Source organism: Paroedura picta, chromosome 2 (genome assembly GCF_049243985.1).
Source record: "Paroedura picta isolate Pp20150507F chromosome 2, Ppicta_v3.0, whole genome shotgun sequence".
NCBI classification, from domain to species: domain Eukaryota; kingdom Metazoa; phylum Chordata; class Lepidosauria; order Squamata; family Gekkonidae; genus Paroedura; species Paroedura picta.
In genome coordinates, this window is record NC_135370.1 from 124,098,836 (window position 1) to 124,114,975 (window position 16,140).

General features: G+C 44.2%; 1 protein-coding gene across 1 annotated transcript; it reads right to left on the reverse strand.

Annotated features, from left to right (window-relative positions):
• Nucleotides 1–685: 685 nt before the first annotated feature.
• Nucleotides 686–12,013, reverse strand: ACP2 (acid phosphatase 2, lysosomal). Its single transcript, XM_077322395.1, has 11 exons — nucleotides 11,799–12,013; nucleotides 11,069–11,164; nucleotides 10,623–10,709; nucleotides 7,078–7,230; nucleotides 6,375–6,473; nucleotides 6,186–6,275; nucleotides 4,059–4,191; nucleotides 3,871–3,959; nucleotides 3,282–3,388; nucleotides 2,677–2,852; nucleotides 686–2,584 (listed from the first exon to the last, which is right to left on the reverse strand). The coding sequence occupies exons 1-11, from the start codon at nucleotides 11,979–11,981 to the stop codon at nucleotides 2,448–2,450; spliced, it is 1,350 nt and encodes a 449-aa protein (XP_077178510.1). The 5' UTR covers nucleotides 11,982–12,013; the 3' UTR covers nucleotides 686–2,447.
• Between the last annotated feature and the right edge of the window lie 4,127 nt (nucleotides 12,014–16,140).

Below are 16,140 nucleotides of genomic sequence, written 5' to 3' on the forward strand. Positions count from 1 at the left end.
ATAGAGCTATTTGTTTTGAGATCTGGAAGTGTAAAGCAAACACTTCTTCTACCTGGAGATGTCTGGTATTGGAGGGTGGACATACATCATGGCATAAGAGGTTATTTCATTAAAGCTGTTAATGGGCACAGCAGCTACTCTATTAGTGCAAAGTAAAGTCTTACATAAGAGCCTCTTGTGGCGCAGAGTGGTAAGGCAGCCGACATGCAGTCTGAAAGCTCTGCCCATGAGGAGTTCGATCCCAGCAGCCGGCTCAAGGTTGACTCAGCCTTCCATCCTTCCGAGGTCAGTAAAATGAGTACCCAGCTTGCTGGGGGGTAAACGGTCATGACTGGAGAAGGCGCTGGCAAACCACCCCGTATTGAGTCTGCCAAGAAAATGCTAGAGGGCGTCACCCCAAGGGTCAGACATGACCCGGTGCTTGCACAGGGGATACCTTTACCTTTAAAGTTTTACATTGCATGTGATATAAAACGAGAGACTGTAGGATAAAATATACTTGGTCGTGTTTCTCTATGTATTACTTCAGAGGATGTTTTTGTGCTTGATCTAGAAAATGAAGGGAAACCCACAGAGCCTAGTAGTAGAAGCAGCTCTGTGGTATTGACATCAAGAGAGCTTGAGGTAGCTGAACCTTACATATGGACTGACATGGGACACTAATTTAACCTGAAACATACAAGGATTATCCTGTTGTATTGGCTTTTAATGATATCAGTGAAGATTGAGAGTATGCAGTCTGAGACAGATCATTCTACTCCTGAATTTTAGCTAACCTGTTAGGGGAGCTGGGGTTGTCAGGGAAGAGTTCTATAAGCATTCAGAGAGGATTTATCATTGCAGTTCTTCTGTAACCACAAAAACTTATTTTTAATGAACCAGAGTTCTTTTTGGCGTGTGCTCAAGGGATGGACATTAACTGGCTCACAAACTACAATTCGTGACAAATTTTGGACAGTTCGTGCTTCGGGAAGTTGAGTTTGTGGAGGGTCAACTGGCACAAACTTTCCAGCTTTATGAATGAATACATCTCCAGGTAGATTGTCTCTAAATGTTTACATGAAGCAGTCATTTTGACAGGTGCAGGTTCAGGAGCATATAGAACTGACCCTTTGCAATCTAGAGACACCGAAGCTGCCAGGGACCTCCCCCGGATGCTCCTTTACATGCCCTCCAAGTTTGGTGTCTTTAGCTTGCACTTGATCCATTCTATACACTCCTGAGCCTCCACCTGCATAGGAGTGTAAAGACTAGATCCTGTGCAAGCTAGAGCCACCGAATTCAGAGGATCTCCATGTGACTCTCTTCTACTTGCCCTTCAAATGTTTCTTCAGAAATCTCTTTCCTGGGGCCACCTTCTTTGGAGGCTGTAACTCAGATCATGTAAATTAAATCCTCACCAAACTTTGAGGGCAATCGGAGATGTCCTGTGAATTTTGTTTTTTTTTTTTTTTTGGGGGGGGGGGCACAGCTCATTCTACCCAGTCATGAACCTCACTGGTTCCTTTGGTCCTTATCTGTTTATGACTGTTTGTAGTTCATGAACTGGCGATGCCATAAACCATACCACATTTTCCTGGTTTATGCCCATCCCTAGGGTGCTGCTCCAGGGTCTTTGCATGGTGCAAAATTTGTGAGAGAATGGCTCTGATGAGCCTTCTGCTGGGCCTTGACTGCAGTAAGTATTTTCATCCACAACATAACCTTCATTTGGCTGAGATCTCCGCTGCTTTTTAAAAATGATAATCCAGCTCAAAGGCAGTGGTCAGCAGAGAGATAGGAAGTTTGCTGTATGCCAGTCTTAATATTTCTAGCAGGTTAGTACATTCTTTGCAAATGAAGTATATCTGAGAAACCTATTTATTTCCTGCAGATTGTAGGGAGGAGAGCTTTTTGGTTCATGCCCAGCCTTCTCCCTTTACAGGGATGCAATGACTTCATTTTATGAGGGTGGCAACAGTCTGATTTTCAGTTACTGACTGGGCAGGAGAAGCCAGTTATTGCTGGTTTAGCTTCAGGCCCCTTTCCCACAGTTAGGAAGAGAGGTGCACATGGCAACTTGTAGAGTGAATGGAGTTTTCTGAAAAGCAGCAGATTTCAGCTGAAGGCTAGACAAAAGGACCTTTTTACCCAGTGCTGAAGACTGCAGGCAACGTATTGGCTTCACAGAAAGTAAGTCTGTATCCTTGATGAAATTAGTTGCATACTAGCAAATGGCAACCTCAAATCACGCTGGTATGCCAGACCCAGTACTTAAACACATTATCAAATGATAGGTAGACTAATTTTGATCGTCATAGAAGCTCTCGCATCAAGTCTGGGCCTTTGGACTTGGAGGCAACTATCAAGACAAAGGAGTGAAATATTCAGTCCTCAAAGGCAGCCCATCTTGGTCCCAAGGTCTGCCGTGTTCCTTCCTGCTGCCTCAGGAGGGGCTGGAGCAGTTGTCAAGGTTGTTCCTCTCCTTCATTGGAAACGTGCCGGTAGCCGGGTGGCTTTGCCTTCACACGGAAGAGTACTGTCAGGAGGAGCACGGTGAGCAGGAAGAGGATAGATCCACAGACAGCCAAACCCACAATAAGTTCTGCAAAGAGGGAAATGGATGAGCACTTGGAATGGGGCAGCCAAACCATACAAGTTCTTTTCTGGCTGTTTGAGCAGAACACCTCCACTCACCTGTGTCTTTCATAGTGCTTGCTATCTGACACTCCTGTTCCCAGCTCTGAGCAATAACTGGGTCTGTGAGCTGCAGGAATTTCATCAATGGGCAATGGTGTTCACAGTTGGGTAACTGCAGTGGATAAGGCTGATGCCCACTTTCATTCCAAAAGTACATTTCCACTGTAAATTTGCTAGGAACAAAAGAATCTGAGATGAGTTGGTGCTGGTGAGACTTACTCAGCTGCATTCCATTATGTTATGTTTTCAAAACAAGCCCCGAATCATCACCCAATCCCTTTCCATCCTTGTAAAATGCCTTTGTTAAAGTTAACATTGTTTCATACCACACTGGTCTGCCCTTGAGAACAGAAGCTATCTTCACAAGGGTAAAACTTATGTTGACATGTTTATCAGACCAGAGGACTACAGAATACTGAGATTTCTGATCACAACTAAAACGCTGGAGGAAAAAAAAGCACACAATTTTCATCCCAGGCTTTGTAGACTTTTAACTTCATTCCACTTTCCAAGACTACACAGGGGAAAGTTAACGTTCAGCAAGTTGCGATGAACTGCTTACAGAAGGTCAATCCTTTTGATGTCATTACTGAAGCCCTTACCCATCATCCTCTTGGTGCAGCTCAAACATATGACATGCAGCATAAGGTGCTTGCCTCCCATTGTAAACATCCAGAGCCATCTGCAGGGCTCCAAGAGTGGTGTCGTGCTGAGGAAAAAGAAGAAAGTGTGCGTCCCCCTTTGGCACAGCAAGTAGGGAACCTAGAACCACATTTCCAAAGGTGGAAGGGGCAGAGGAGATGATCATAAAAAGAATGAGAAAGGGATCCCCTCAACAAGTGTGGGCACATTATTTCACAAGCAAAGAAAGAAAAGCAAGTGGGGAGGAGCATGTAGGAAACATAAAGACATTGGCAGAAAGATAACATGAAGCAACAATGGCAGAGCCTGAGAATGCACCACAAAACTTCTACAGACACAGGCAGAATTGTTCATGTTCTTGCACAAAGACCGTGGAGCAGTACAGCCAGTTTCAGATTTAAAACCTAAAGGGGGAGAAGTGCTGACTCAGGTTGTTCTTCTTCCATGGTACAGGCGAAACTGCTAGATGACGTGGCTAGGTTTTGTTTACCAAGGCTGCATTCCCTTGGGGGCAGGGGAGAGAAGTAGAGATTCAATGCGAAAACTTACACATGAGTATGCAAGCATTTTAAGGTGTTGGTGTGCAGAGGTGTTTGCGGCTAGACTAAGGTTTTTCCTTATTTGAGAGAGAAGGACCCCTGAGGGGAAAAAAGACAAAAACTATTATGATTTTACTTCTTGGCAGACCAATGTAGATCGTCTCTTACCTAAGATGCTCTCCTTGCCCTATCACTTACCACCCTGCAGGCGAGCTTTTTCCACCCGTCTGTAGATCCCAAAAAGAAACTGAAAGCTGAAATCTTTCAGCTGCTGTAGCTGAGTGAGCACATCAGGAGTCACCCACGATGGAAGGGGCAACTGGTGTGTTTTCTGGGAAACATACAAGGGAAAGCTCACTTAAACACACTCTGGGCAAAGGCTAGTGCGTACACAGTCTGCTTTCAAACCTTTGGTATGCTAAGGAGAAAAGGAGTCAATCTAATGAGGGCACCTATCAACCCCCATTCCAGGTTCTGCAAGCCCCAAGTCTGCTATGAGAATATGTAAGTTGTAGTGAAACCCTACAGTTACACCCTTCTAAACTAATTTTCAATACATTTAGGAGGGTATAGACCAACTGACAACCGCATGGTTTCTGAGGACCTTTTAAATGATGTCACCCTCGTGACTGTACCTCTACGATGATGAAAATGGCAACTGTAGGACTTGCACCTGCTTCCTAAGTTGCTGGCACATCTAGATTTTTAGACAAGTTGTAATTTATGATGATAATAATGGCTGTTTCTGTTCAGTGGAAAGAAATTAAAAGTTAAAAATATGCTGTGAACTGCCCTGAGTTGCAAGGGAGGGTGGAATAAAAATGTAAATAAGTAAATAAAAATGTCATAATATTCTCTTAAATCTAGAAGAGGAGTTGGTTTTTATATCCCACTTTTCACTTCCCAAAGGAGTCTCAAAGTGACTCACAATCACCTTCCCTTCCTCTCCCCACAACAGACACCCGATGATGTAGGTGGGGCTGAGAGAACTGTGGGGGAGTGGGGCATCAAACCCAGCTTGTCAGATTAGAAGTTGCTGCTCCTAACCACGACACCAAACTGGTTTCACATCAAGCTGACTATGCCATAAGTTTTCAAAGCAATTTTTTTTCATTAGGCCTCAATCAAGGCCATTTTGGGAGCCTACATTCCTACTATATATGGTTCAATTAGTCAGGAGGTTTTGAAAATTAAACATCTTGTTAAGTTTATTTATGTTTCTGAGACTAAGAAGCTCAGAGCTTTAAGTTACTATCTACTTTGGCCTTAAAGCCTAGATTTGCTGCCTCAGTAACAACAAAATTGAATCTCATGTAGCAAGTTTTCTTCCTGTGGTAAGAAGTCAAGAGGAACTCCCTTAGTTTGACACTTCTCTTTTCTCCAAGGCATATGGAAGAGAACCTTTTAAAACTGTTTGCGATAATCATTAAAAAACAAACAAACAGAAGAGTTGTTTTTTATACCCCGCTTTTCACTACCCAAAGGAGTCTCAAAGTGACTTACAATTGCTGAGGCTGAGAAAGCTCTGAGAGAACTGTGCCTGGCCCAAGGTCATCCAACTGGCTGCATATGGAGGACTGGGGAATCAAACCTGGTTCTCCAGATCAGGCTGTTGCTCTTAACCACGACACCATGCCACCTCTCATGGTTATTAATTCATGGTTATTAAATATAGTGATTAACGGTTGGAAACCCTTGACATCATTCCCAATAATGGACAGAAAAGCCCTTAGGTGATCACAAACTAATAGTAGCTTCTTGCTTCTACTTTTTATATTGTACTAGGAAATGCTCATCAGTACAACAGGTGGATTCTGTCTTGAGAGAGGAGATTTTATACCACAAGAACCAGTGTGTATGCATGTGCATCTCAAGCTAGGTTACACATTGTCAACGGAGATGGTAGGTTCTGTCTTTCCACAACAGTGTCCTCTTATATAGTGCTTAGGAATGGGAAAATGGACATGGGTGCACTGAGCAAGAAAGCACTGGAGAGAGGCAAAATCTAGTTCATGCTTCTGGGAGCCCTGCTATCAAGCCTGGTAAACAGCCCCCCACCCCACCCCTGGCCCCGAATTTTCTTTCTTGGTCACATGATAACATTCTGGGAACCAGTACTAGATATTCTGAGCTTGCTTTCAGTGGAGACCATCCTTAGTGTATAAAATAGTGGCCCTTTCTACTACTACTGGGAAGTTCTGGAGGTTAAAACAAATAATATTCAAATAGGGGGAGACTCTACAGCAAAAAATGCAAACAATTTCAGCTAGCAATTAAGTTTTTCAGTTTAGAAACTAAATGACTGATAAAGGAAAGGCAACTCACTTCACAAAATAGTGTATCATACACGCTCCACACAGTCTCAAGAGAAATGTCCTGGATTCCTGTCTTTTGCGCTACCATCTTCAGGAATTCCTGTAGGGTCATGCAACAACAGAATCCATTTTTCTACGTCTCTCTGACCCAAGAACTATACAGAACTACAGCTGTCAACCCTCACAATTCATAACTCACCATATTCTCAACTGTTTTATTTATGTACTCTGCTGTTTGCCGGGTTTCATTTTGCAGCTGTTCATAACGAGGACAGGGGGTTAATGGAAACTTCAGGAGCTGGATAGAGGCAAAATGTATGTTAGCTCAAAGGATCACTGGAACACAGATCTCACCTTATGAGTAAGACTTACAGAGTGGAATGGATTTGTTCATGGGTTCCTTTGTCCTAAGAAAACTGACTGCTACTTTTAAGTGAAGATATCTCCACCAGGCAGGTGAAGCAAGGCTTTATGAACTACCTCTCATGCCCAGATGAGGCAAGGAGAACAGCAGAACAGAAAATTCAGGACAGATGAAAGCATCATTAAAGAGGGACGTTTTCTGATTAGAGCTAATCTACCAGCAGTTACAAGAGCCTCTTGTGGCGCAGAGTGGTAAGGCAGCAGCCTGAAAACTTTGCCCATGAGGCTGGGAGTTCAATCCCAGCAGCCGGCTCAAGGTTGACTCAGCCTTCCATCCTTCCGAGGTCGGTAAAATGAGTACCCAGCTTGCTGGGGGGTAAACGGTAATGACTGGGGAAGGCACTGGCAAACCACCCCGCATTGAGTCTGCCATGAAAACGCTAGAGGGCGTCACCCCAAGGGTCAGACATGACTCAGTGCTTGCACAGGGGATACCTTTACCTTTACCTTACCAGCAGTTAACTGTACAAGTGACTCACCCGTTCCACAGAGCCAGGTACTGTGTGGACAGGGATGGGCTGCCAAGAAACATTGGGATTGAACACCTGTTGACCTTCTGGGGGATACAGTCCTGCCAGATTGGCCTCAGCACTCATCAGGGTCCGATCAAAATCTGTACTACGGATGAAGATCTGCCAAGTGTAGAATCAAACACAAGAGTGCGCATTTCATTAGAGTCACTAATGTTCACAGTTTTGTTCTGATAAATTAATTGAAAGACTTTTTGGATTGGACTGACAGGTTCTCTGAACAAAACATACTGAGTGGCAGAACAGCCCACAATAAATTGCATGGATAAGATTTGGAGCAAAATGTAGTTTGGGTTTGTGTACCGAGGGCCATTTGTTCCAGAGTGTTACAGAAAGGGGTGGGGACTGGAAAGGGAACTTAACACTAGGGTAATTCATGAAGTAGATTTACATGTGGTTAAGTAAGCCAAAATGATGGCATCAGATTAGTGTCAGGAATCAGGCAGAGCCCAGCCTGCAGAGTCCGTGATAAAGAAACATCCGAGATCGAGGTTCATGACAAACTAGTTTTAGTCATGACGAATGTCTGTCTTCAAGAGTAAAGGCAGACAACAGCTATCTACATTTATAGTCTTAGAGTGAGTTTTAATGCAACAAGCCAGGAAAACACTATGTATTCCAGGAAAATGAAATTATGCTTCCACAAGTCATCCCACATTCATTACAGGAAGCCAGGTGTGCTGGATTGTTCATACTGTTCCCACAATGATCTGTCACTGATATGGATTAGAAGTACCCTGCATATATAAATTGTGGAGATTAGACATAATAATCGATGCATATGAACTCTTCAGTAAGTCCTATGCCTTAAGCACCAGCCTTCACATTGAGATTTCTTAAATATCCCTGTTGTCAGAAAACTCAGTAGCAAGTAACTTTTTTTGAAAACATCAAAACTGTCGAGAAAAAGGAAGAAGCCAACTTCTTAGGTCTTCAGTTTTAAAAAATGCAAATACACAGCTTGAAATCTCACCAGAGACAAGACTTCTTTAAGTCGATGTCTGGAACTTGTGAAAGGAGGGGCAGGTAAACCTTCAAGGCAGCAATGATTGCACCTTGGCATTCCCTTAATAAAACTGGCATTCACTTAATTTAACAGAGATTTTGCCATTACCCCACAAAGTATTTGAGAATGTTAATCTTTATTTTGCTCTCTTGACTGATTTCAATTAATTTGGTTCACGGGGCACCCCCAGCACATTATCTTCTCCATATCCTTTTAAGAAATTAATGCACACTAGGATAGCTGCAAATAAGAAACAAGAGTAGGCAGTGAACCCAAGAGGCTGGTGTCTGGCTGGGATAGGGTTACTCTCCAGATTACAGTGGGAAGAACTGAAGTGGGTAGGACATGGGTGCTTTCAGATGGACCAGAAGCAATTAGAAACACCTAGTGCTTGCCCACATATCTGTCCTTTCTTCTGTCCCAAAGGGCAATTCAGAGAGGGCGGGAATGAAACCTACATTAAGGAGGTGGAACGGACTGACCTCTGACAATAGCTTGGAAAGAACCAAAAGGCTGGACAGCCCAGCCCTTCTACCCAGGAGCCAGTGTTTCACTTTCCACAACTATGCATATCCTATCCAGATCATAACATAATGCCTGTGCTCCTGATATTTTAAGCACATATTTATTTATTATATTTATATACCACCCTCCCCGGAGGCTCAGGGCGGTTTACATGGAACATAAGAACAGTACATGAAACAGTCTATAACATATGAATAACCGTACAATGATATTAATAACTAATAGTTGTAACAATATAACAGTATAAACAATATAAACAATGAACAGTGCAACAGTGCAAACAGGTCCAGAGTATTCTGGTGGAGTTCTGAGGTGGGGGGAGCAGGGGCCCTTCAGTCGCTGTTGGTTATGCCTAGTCTCAGCCAAATGCCTGGTGGAAGAACTCCTTTTTGCAGGCCCTGAGGAACTGTTTAAGGGCCCTGATCTCCTCCAGAAGCTCGTTCTACCAGGTGGGGGCCAGAACAGAAAACGCTTTGGCCTTGATTGAGACCAGATGGACTTCTTTATTACCAGGCAGAAACAAAAAACCTCTGCATGTTTTCCCGTACTCATTTTCCACAGTTGTGGCTATTGCCCAGTAAGGCAGCAAGTTTAAACCAGAAGACCAAATTTGCCAGGTGAGGTGCTGGTGGGATATTTCTCCAGGAGGCATGAATAGAGAGAAAGAAAGCAAGCACTGGGCCCAGACTGAATTCTGACTGCACTTGACAACACATAGACCGTTTATGCACTGGGAACTTCACTCTCCCAGCTCCAGTGCAGGAGCACAAATCGGGGCGGATGAGGCACACCAGACCAAATGCTCCCCTGTGTGGGTGCAGGAAGAGGTGGGGCAACCTGCCATGACTAAAGCTCCAGCCTGCAGCCCAGCATGAAACCTCCAGTGCGTAAACGGTCATAGAAATGCTGGGGATGAACTGTAGCTTGGGTGGCTTTCATGCTAATTCTAGCATTCAGGAATTTGTTTCATCGTTCCTTTGAGAACTGCTGCAAAGTCTCTGATGGACTGCTTTCCTACAAGATCCGAACCTCATTCACGGGGTCTGCAAATATGCAGTGAAAGGATCATTCTCTGTCCACTCTGGTTCTTGAAGCTGCTAACATGCAAATTCCCATCAGACATGACAAAAGATACCTGGCTGACCCACAAAGATAATGCTGGTTTTTGCCCTCATATCATGTGAAACAGCCCTTGGTTCAGAGACTGGCAGAGAAAGAAAACTAAAAAGCAGGACTGTTCCTATGAAGGCAGGACGGGCTCTAGCAGATTACTCAGCTCTGGACACAAGAGCTATTATACTTCCTAAAGAGCTTTATCTGCCACTGAGACTACAGTGGTTGCAAAACTTTTTTTTAAGCCACAAGGAGCTGCCAGTGAGAGTGGTAATTGGTCATACCCCCTGAAAAGAAGGAAAGCGATAGGACCATTGTTTGCTTTCACCATTTTCTTTCTCTTAAAGTATACACAAATTTAATTTTTTCCTGCTGATTAATTTTGTCGTTAAGCTACAGAAAAACATCCTGAGGGCTAAAAAAAAAATCCAGTTGGTCTAGTTTTTGATTACAAGGCTACATGGTCTCTTTTATATAGCGGAAACGTGGCACAGCGGCTGAGAAGCACAAGGTGCTATTACTGTTATCTGTTGCTGAATCCAGATAACTAATTGTGCCTTTCAATGTCTACTTTCTTCACTGAGAAAAGGGGCCTTGGAAAACTCACTTGAGTACCTCTAATTATAATTCCACCTTGACAAGAACAGAGACAAGTCCAAACAAGTGTTCCCTCTTTGCAGTGAAAATGACATGATCTAGTAAACATCAGGGTTTGCAGATCTCTTTGATTAATAATTACCCATTGGAAACTGAGGAGGAGAGAGGAAGGAAGCTGTGCTGATAGGATTAGTAAACAGGGATTATGTACTGACCTCCTGTCTATTGTAGTAAACAGGGATTGGCTACTGACCTCCTGTCTATTGTATGAAGCATTGAGGAATCCATCATAGCGCCTTCGCAGGGCTTGGCCCAGATCCCAGTGTTGCCGCATCCCTTCCTATGCACAGCAACAAATGAACAACAAAGCAGAGTCTATTGCAATCTTGCCAAAACAGTACAGAGTAGAAAGCAAAGCCAACAGTTGCAGCTTGAATACTGTTGATTCAGGAAATGCAAACAAAAATCCATCCTGAAACAGATGAAGCTGTCCTCCCCCAACAGCCCACTGTCTACTTTCTGAGACAGTAAGAAGCAAAGAAAGGCAGCATCAAGAAAGACCTAAAAAACACAGTGGGGGAGGGGGAATGTGAATTTCAAACTGGCACCCAGTGGAGAATGTATTGCAAAAAAGAGCTTTTGCCCTGCATCCTGAATGTCCCTATTTGGGAACAGAATGTTTCTTTCTGGGATGCTCACCTGAGAAAGTTGTCCAAATCCCTGTGGCCAAGCACTTTCCTGATAGGGATCTTGGGGATATGCCTTCACTGGAGAACGATCACCATGACGATATAACTGAGGGGGGAAATACTGCAAAGTCACAAAGACTCAATGGCTTTTTCTACATTCATGCTGCTGCTTCTGAACGGCTTTGTCCCAGAGATCCCTGGCCTTACTTTACTCAGCTAGCCCAAAAGTCAAGGAGAGAACACTGACAAAATCTGGCAGCGGGTGTCATGCACAGTAAAGCACCCTTGACGATATCTGTAAGCAGGTCATAGTTGCCTTAAACATAATGCAACGAAGAACGGATACCTTATTTTCACATCTGTGCTGATTCCTGGTTCCTGTCGTACTAACAATAAGGATTTTTTAAAATATATAGCAAGAGATATAATTATTTTGATATTTTCTTAAAACAAAAGCTATAGTTGTCCTTAGCTTGCTTCCTGATACCTGCAGAAAACAAACAACCAAGCGAGGATTTGGCAAATGTAAGCTCTACAAAGCAAATGCAAAAGGCAGCAGCTTTCCACCCAGAGAGAAATTCCCTCTTTTTCATCTCTTGATATTTCAGGAATAGTTGCATTTTTTTTCTTTATTGATTTTTGGTGCTGCTAGTGACATGTGACCCCCCCCTCCCAAGCCCACCATGGCCCAGCGTTACACCACACCCCCTCATGCCTTGCCTCAATTATTGTTTCCTCACCAAGGTGACAAAGCGTAGATTCCGACCCTGGGCAAGTGGCGAGGCCAGCCCAATGATGAGACCCAACAGCAATGGAAAAGGAACAGCTATACATCTCCGGCGCTTCCTTCTATCCTCCATGGCTTTCTTCCAATTGCAGCGATGTTCCCCATTCCACAGCCGTGCCTGGGTAATAGTGAGCATGCTCAAGGCACTGGAGCATGCTCAGTATGGCAAGTGAAGCGGCTGAGTGATGTTTTTTTGTTTTTTTTTTGCCCTTCGTTCTTGAGAGTCGGCCAAGCCTCGTGTGCTGAGGATGGCAGATAGAGGGAGCAATTGTAAACCGGCCTACGCGGCAATAAACCCCGTTGTATTTCATTGGCTCAGTGTCAGGAGAGGGTTCTTAGGCTTGCAGCCAAATGCGTGAATGGATCTTGAGGCTGAGGCTCGCTCGCGGTCCAAGAGGGGTCACAGAGCCTGCCTAGACTCACTCGGCGATGCCATAAAGCCGGGGAAGAAGCGATTTTCCAGCCGCCTACCAAAATGTGGCTTCTGCCTGGGAAGGAGGGGCAAGCGACTGGGGAGTCGGACGAAGTAAACATAGCTTGGGTTGAAACGTGGAAGGTGAAAGATCAGAGCTGTGAGAGCTGTGTTGCAAGGCGGGTCGAGCTTGGCCTCTTTCTTTCTTTCTTTCTTTCTTTCTTTCTTTCTTTCTTTCTTTCTTTCTTTCTTTCTTTCTTTCTTTCTTTCTTTCTTATGGCGTTCAGTAGGCCGCTTATACAGAGACGGAATTCACATCTAAGTGGCCTCCTTAAGAAGAACTTATTAGCCTCCACCTTTCCGTAGAAGCAAGCAGTGATTCACATTGGATCATTTTGAAAAAAACATTGGAAGTCTTTAAGGTGGCACTGGGCGTTGGTTTTATTTTGCTACAACAGACTAACACGCCTACTCCTTTTCAGTTAGCCATGGACCAGGCCTCTGCACAGGATTTTTAAAGGGAGTATGTCATACTACAAGAGCCTCTTGTGGCGCAGAGTGGTAAGGCAGCCGTCTGAAAGCTTTGCCCATGAGGCTGGGAGTTCAATCCCAGCAGCCGGCTCAAGGTTGACTCAGCCTTCCATCCTTCCGAGGTCGGTAAAATGAGTACCCAGCTTGCTGGGGGGTAAACAGTAATGACTGGGGAAGGCACTGGCAAACCACCCCGTATTGAGTCTGCCATGAAAACGCTAGAGGGCGTCACCCCAAGGGTCAGACATGACTTGGTGCTTGCACAGGGGATACCTTTACCTTTACCTTATGTCATACTACATCCCAGAATTTTGGTGAAACTTCCTAATTGGTTTTCTCATTTTTTCTTGAATTTTAAAACTTTATTTCTATTATTTTCTATCCCGTACCATTGCTAAGGGGTTTTCATTGATTCAACAAGAAATCTTGCTTTATTTCTTTTATTTAATCTTTTTTTTTGGGGGGGGGGGGCTCTGCACCCACCACCCATTACTGTTGGGTGCAGAGCTGTGCCAGGGACTTGAATAAGATATTAAGTCCAAGGGCTGAGAGCAGGCAAAATTGAGAGAGTATCAGGGCATAAGATACTAGCAGATAATACAAGGTAGGTAGGCATTCTGCACACATTGGGTAATACACTTTCACTGCTCTTTAGAAGTAGATTTTCCTGTTTCACACAGGAAAATCCACCTGCAAAACTACACTGAAGGTGCATTATCCAACATATGTGGAATGACCCTAAGGTGAAAAATGGGTGGTAGTAGCCATGCCATTCTATACTACTTTAGACATGCACATTTTCCTACCAAAAAGGGATAATACTATTGCTCTCTCATTACTGAAGCAATTGGAATTCTTATTCCAGTCATGAGAAACAGAAGAAGAAGAAGAAGAGTTGGTTCTTATATGCCGCTTTCCCCTACCCGAAGGAGTCTCAAAGCGGCTTACAGTCGCCTTCCCATTCCTCTCCCCACAACAGACACCCTGTGGGGTGGGTGAGGCTGAGAGAGCCCTGATATCACTTGCATGTGACACCCAAGATGTGCAGTATTCTCCATATCCGTCAGTGTGGTGCTCAGTCTTCTTCAGGCATTTTCTTGATTATTGTTTCATTGTATCTTTTTTCCTCCCCTGTCATATGCTAATACTGATGATAATGGCAGTATTTTAGAGATTATTTTAATCATTTCAATTTTTGGATTTTAGAGATTATTTTAATTTACTTCTGTTGCTTGGTTTTATTGCATATTTTTTCTGCTTTCATAAAATGGTGACATTTTAATTCAAATTTGATTTAGCTGTTTTTTAGTAATGTGGGGTGGTCCTTGGGACTCATTTGTTTGAGTTCTTTTGATTTTACAGCAAGCCACTTCTAAACATAGCTGGTGAGCAACACAAGATATAGATAGCTATGTAAATTCGCATCTCTGGGGCGGTTCGGGCATCCTCATTCTTTTAGATCTGTTGGCCTTATTTGATGTGGTTGATCACGAGTTGTTGGCCCACCACCTCACTGTGACTGGGATTAGGGGTACTGCGCTGAAATGGCTGGTTTCCTTTCTCCGGAATCGGACTCAGGGTTGCAGTGGGGGAGGAGTTTTTGAACCCCTTGGCACACCCTTGTGGGGTGCCGTAGGGCAGTGGTCCCCAACCAGTCAATGCTTGACAATTTTACTGAGGCCTGGGGGGGTAGTCTTTTGCTGAGGGATGTTGCCACCACCTCCTGAGCCCCTGCTCCGCTTGCTTTCCCGCTGGAGCCCCTGACTTCCCACTGCCCGCTGGGGGGCACTGCCAGCAGCAGTTGCTCAGTGCCACGTGAAGGGGAAGGCCCAGCCATGGCGGCTGCTGGAGAGCACCAAAGGTGAGCCAGCGGCAGAGTGGCAGGGCAGCTCCTGAGGCAGCAGCCAGGGAGGAGGACAAGGAAGAGCCACGGCCCAGTACCAACTGATCTACGTACCGGAACCGGTCCCTGGACCGGGGGTTGGGGATCACTGTCGTAGGGGACGATACTCTTCCCCTCTCTTTTTATCATCTATATACAGCCTCTAGCCCAGCTGGTTCAGGGCTTTGGGCTGGGCTGTCACCAATATGCGGATGACACTCAGTTACACCTTCTGTTGGACAGACAGATGGACTCCCAGATACATTTGCCAGTAGTTTGGAAGCAGTGGCTGAATGGCTCAGGCAGAGTTGTCTGAAACTCAACCCCTCCAAGATGGAGGTCCTGTGGCTGGGTAGGAAGGAACAGGCAGCGTGCCTCCCATGCCTGGACGGGGTACAATTAACACCTACACCAGCAGCCAGGAATTTGGGGATGGTTTTTGATGCCTCCCTTTCCATGGAGGCTCAGATCACGAATATAGCCTGGACACCATTTTTCCATCTATGCCAAGTATGGCTACTAGCGCTCTACCAGTCCTTGGGACACTTGGCCACAATGATCCATGCAACGGTTACTTCCAGATTAGACTATAGCAAAGTTTTTATAAGGTGCTGGAGGCTTATGAAAATTAGAAGTCAGGCAATTAAGAGAGTTCTCTGATTGAGAAATCTCAAAATGCATATTGAAAAAAAATGTTAAAATTGAAAAAAAAAAATACCGGAATTACAGAATTACAGCCTAAAATATAAGAGGGGAGGCTATTTTATTCAGGAAAATTTGCCATAAGGATTTTGAGGCAAGGGGTTTCATTTAAACATGTTTCCTAAAAGAAGAAAATGGAAGTTTTCTTGCTGATAATTTAAGCCTTAAATATAAATTTAGTAGCAGAAGTCAAGGAATGGAAGAATTGGATTTTAATATTGTACAGAATGCTCCTAGTGGGCAAGAAGTGATACAAAGTTTTGAAAGGGATTTACACTTCACAAGATGCATCAATCCATGACTACATTGCTTCCCCCACCAATTCTGTTCCTTCTTTGATTCAGCTGAGTGACTCAACTCTTTTGTCAAATTTGTGTGGACATTATTAAAAAGACCTTACCATGTCCAAAACTCAAATGTTTGTGGTTTCTTTAACAATAATGCCTGTGGTATAATGCAATAGTTTACAATACTGATCCACAGCAATAGAAGTGGGGGGATCCATACAATTCAAACATTAAAAATGCAGTCTCTGTTAACACTTTGCTAGGTGTGGGGGGGAGCAATCAACAAAATGCTGTGACATGCCAAACACATGCCTGTATCCCTGCTTCCTGATGCTGAGGATTGAACGGCTGGAGAAAGCCAGAGTTCTGATTGGGCAAGAAGGGCTGTCTGTCTGGATTTCCAATTCCTACTTCCTTGCACCTCGTTTGTTGTTTGTTCATTCATTTGCTTTATTACCCACCACTCCCAGACTAGCTGGCT

Coding starts and splice junctions, on each gene's coding strand:
- ACP2 (XM_077322395.1), bottom strand. CDS start 11,981: ATGCTCACTATTACCCAGGCACGGCTGTGGAATGGGGAACATCGCTGC. Junction 6,474..7,077: donor TACCTGGCTCTGTGGAACGG/GTGAGTCACTTG, acceptor GCCTCTATCCAG/CTCCTGAAGTTTCCATTAAC. Junction 2,585..2,676: donor AAGCACTATGAAAGACACAG/GTGAGTGGAGGT, acceptor CCCTCTTTGCAG/AACTTATTGTGGGTTTGGCT.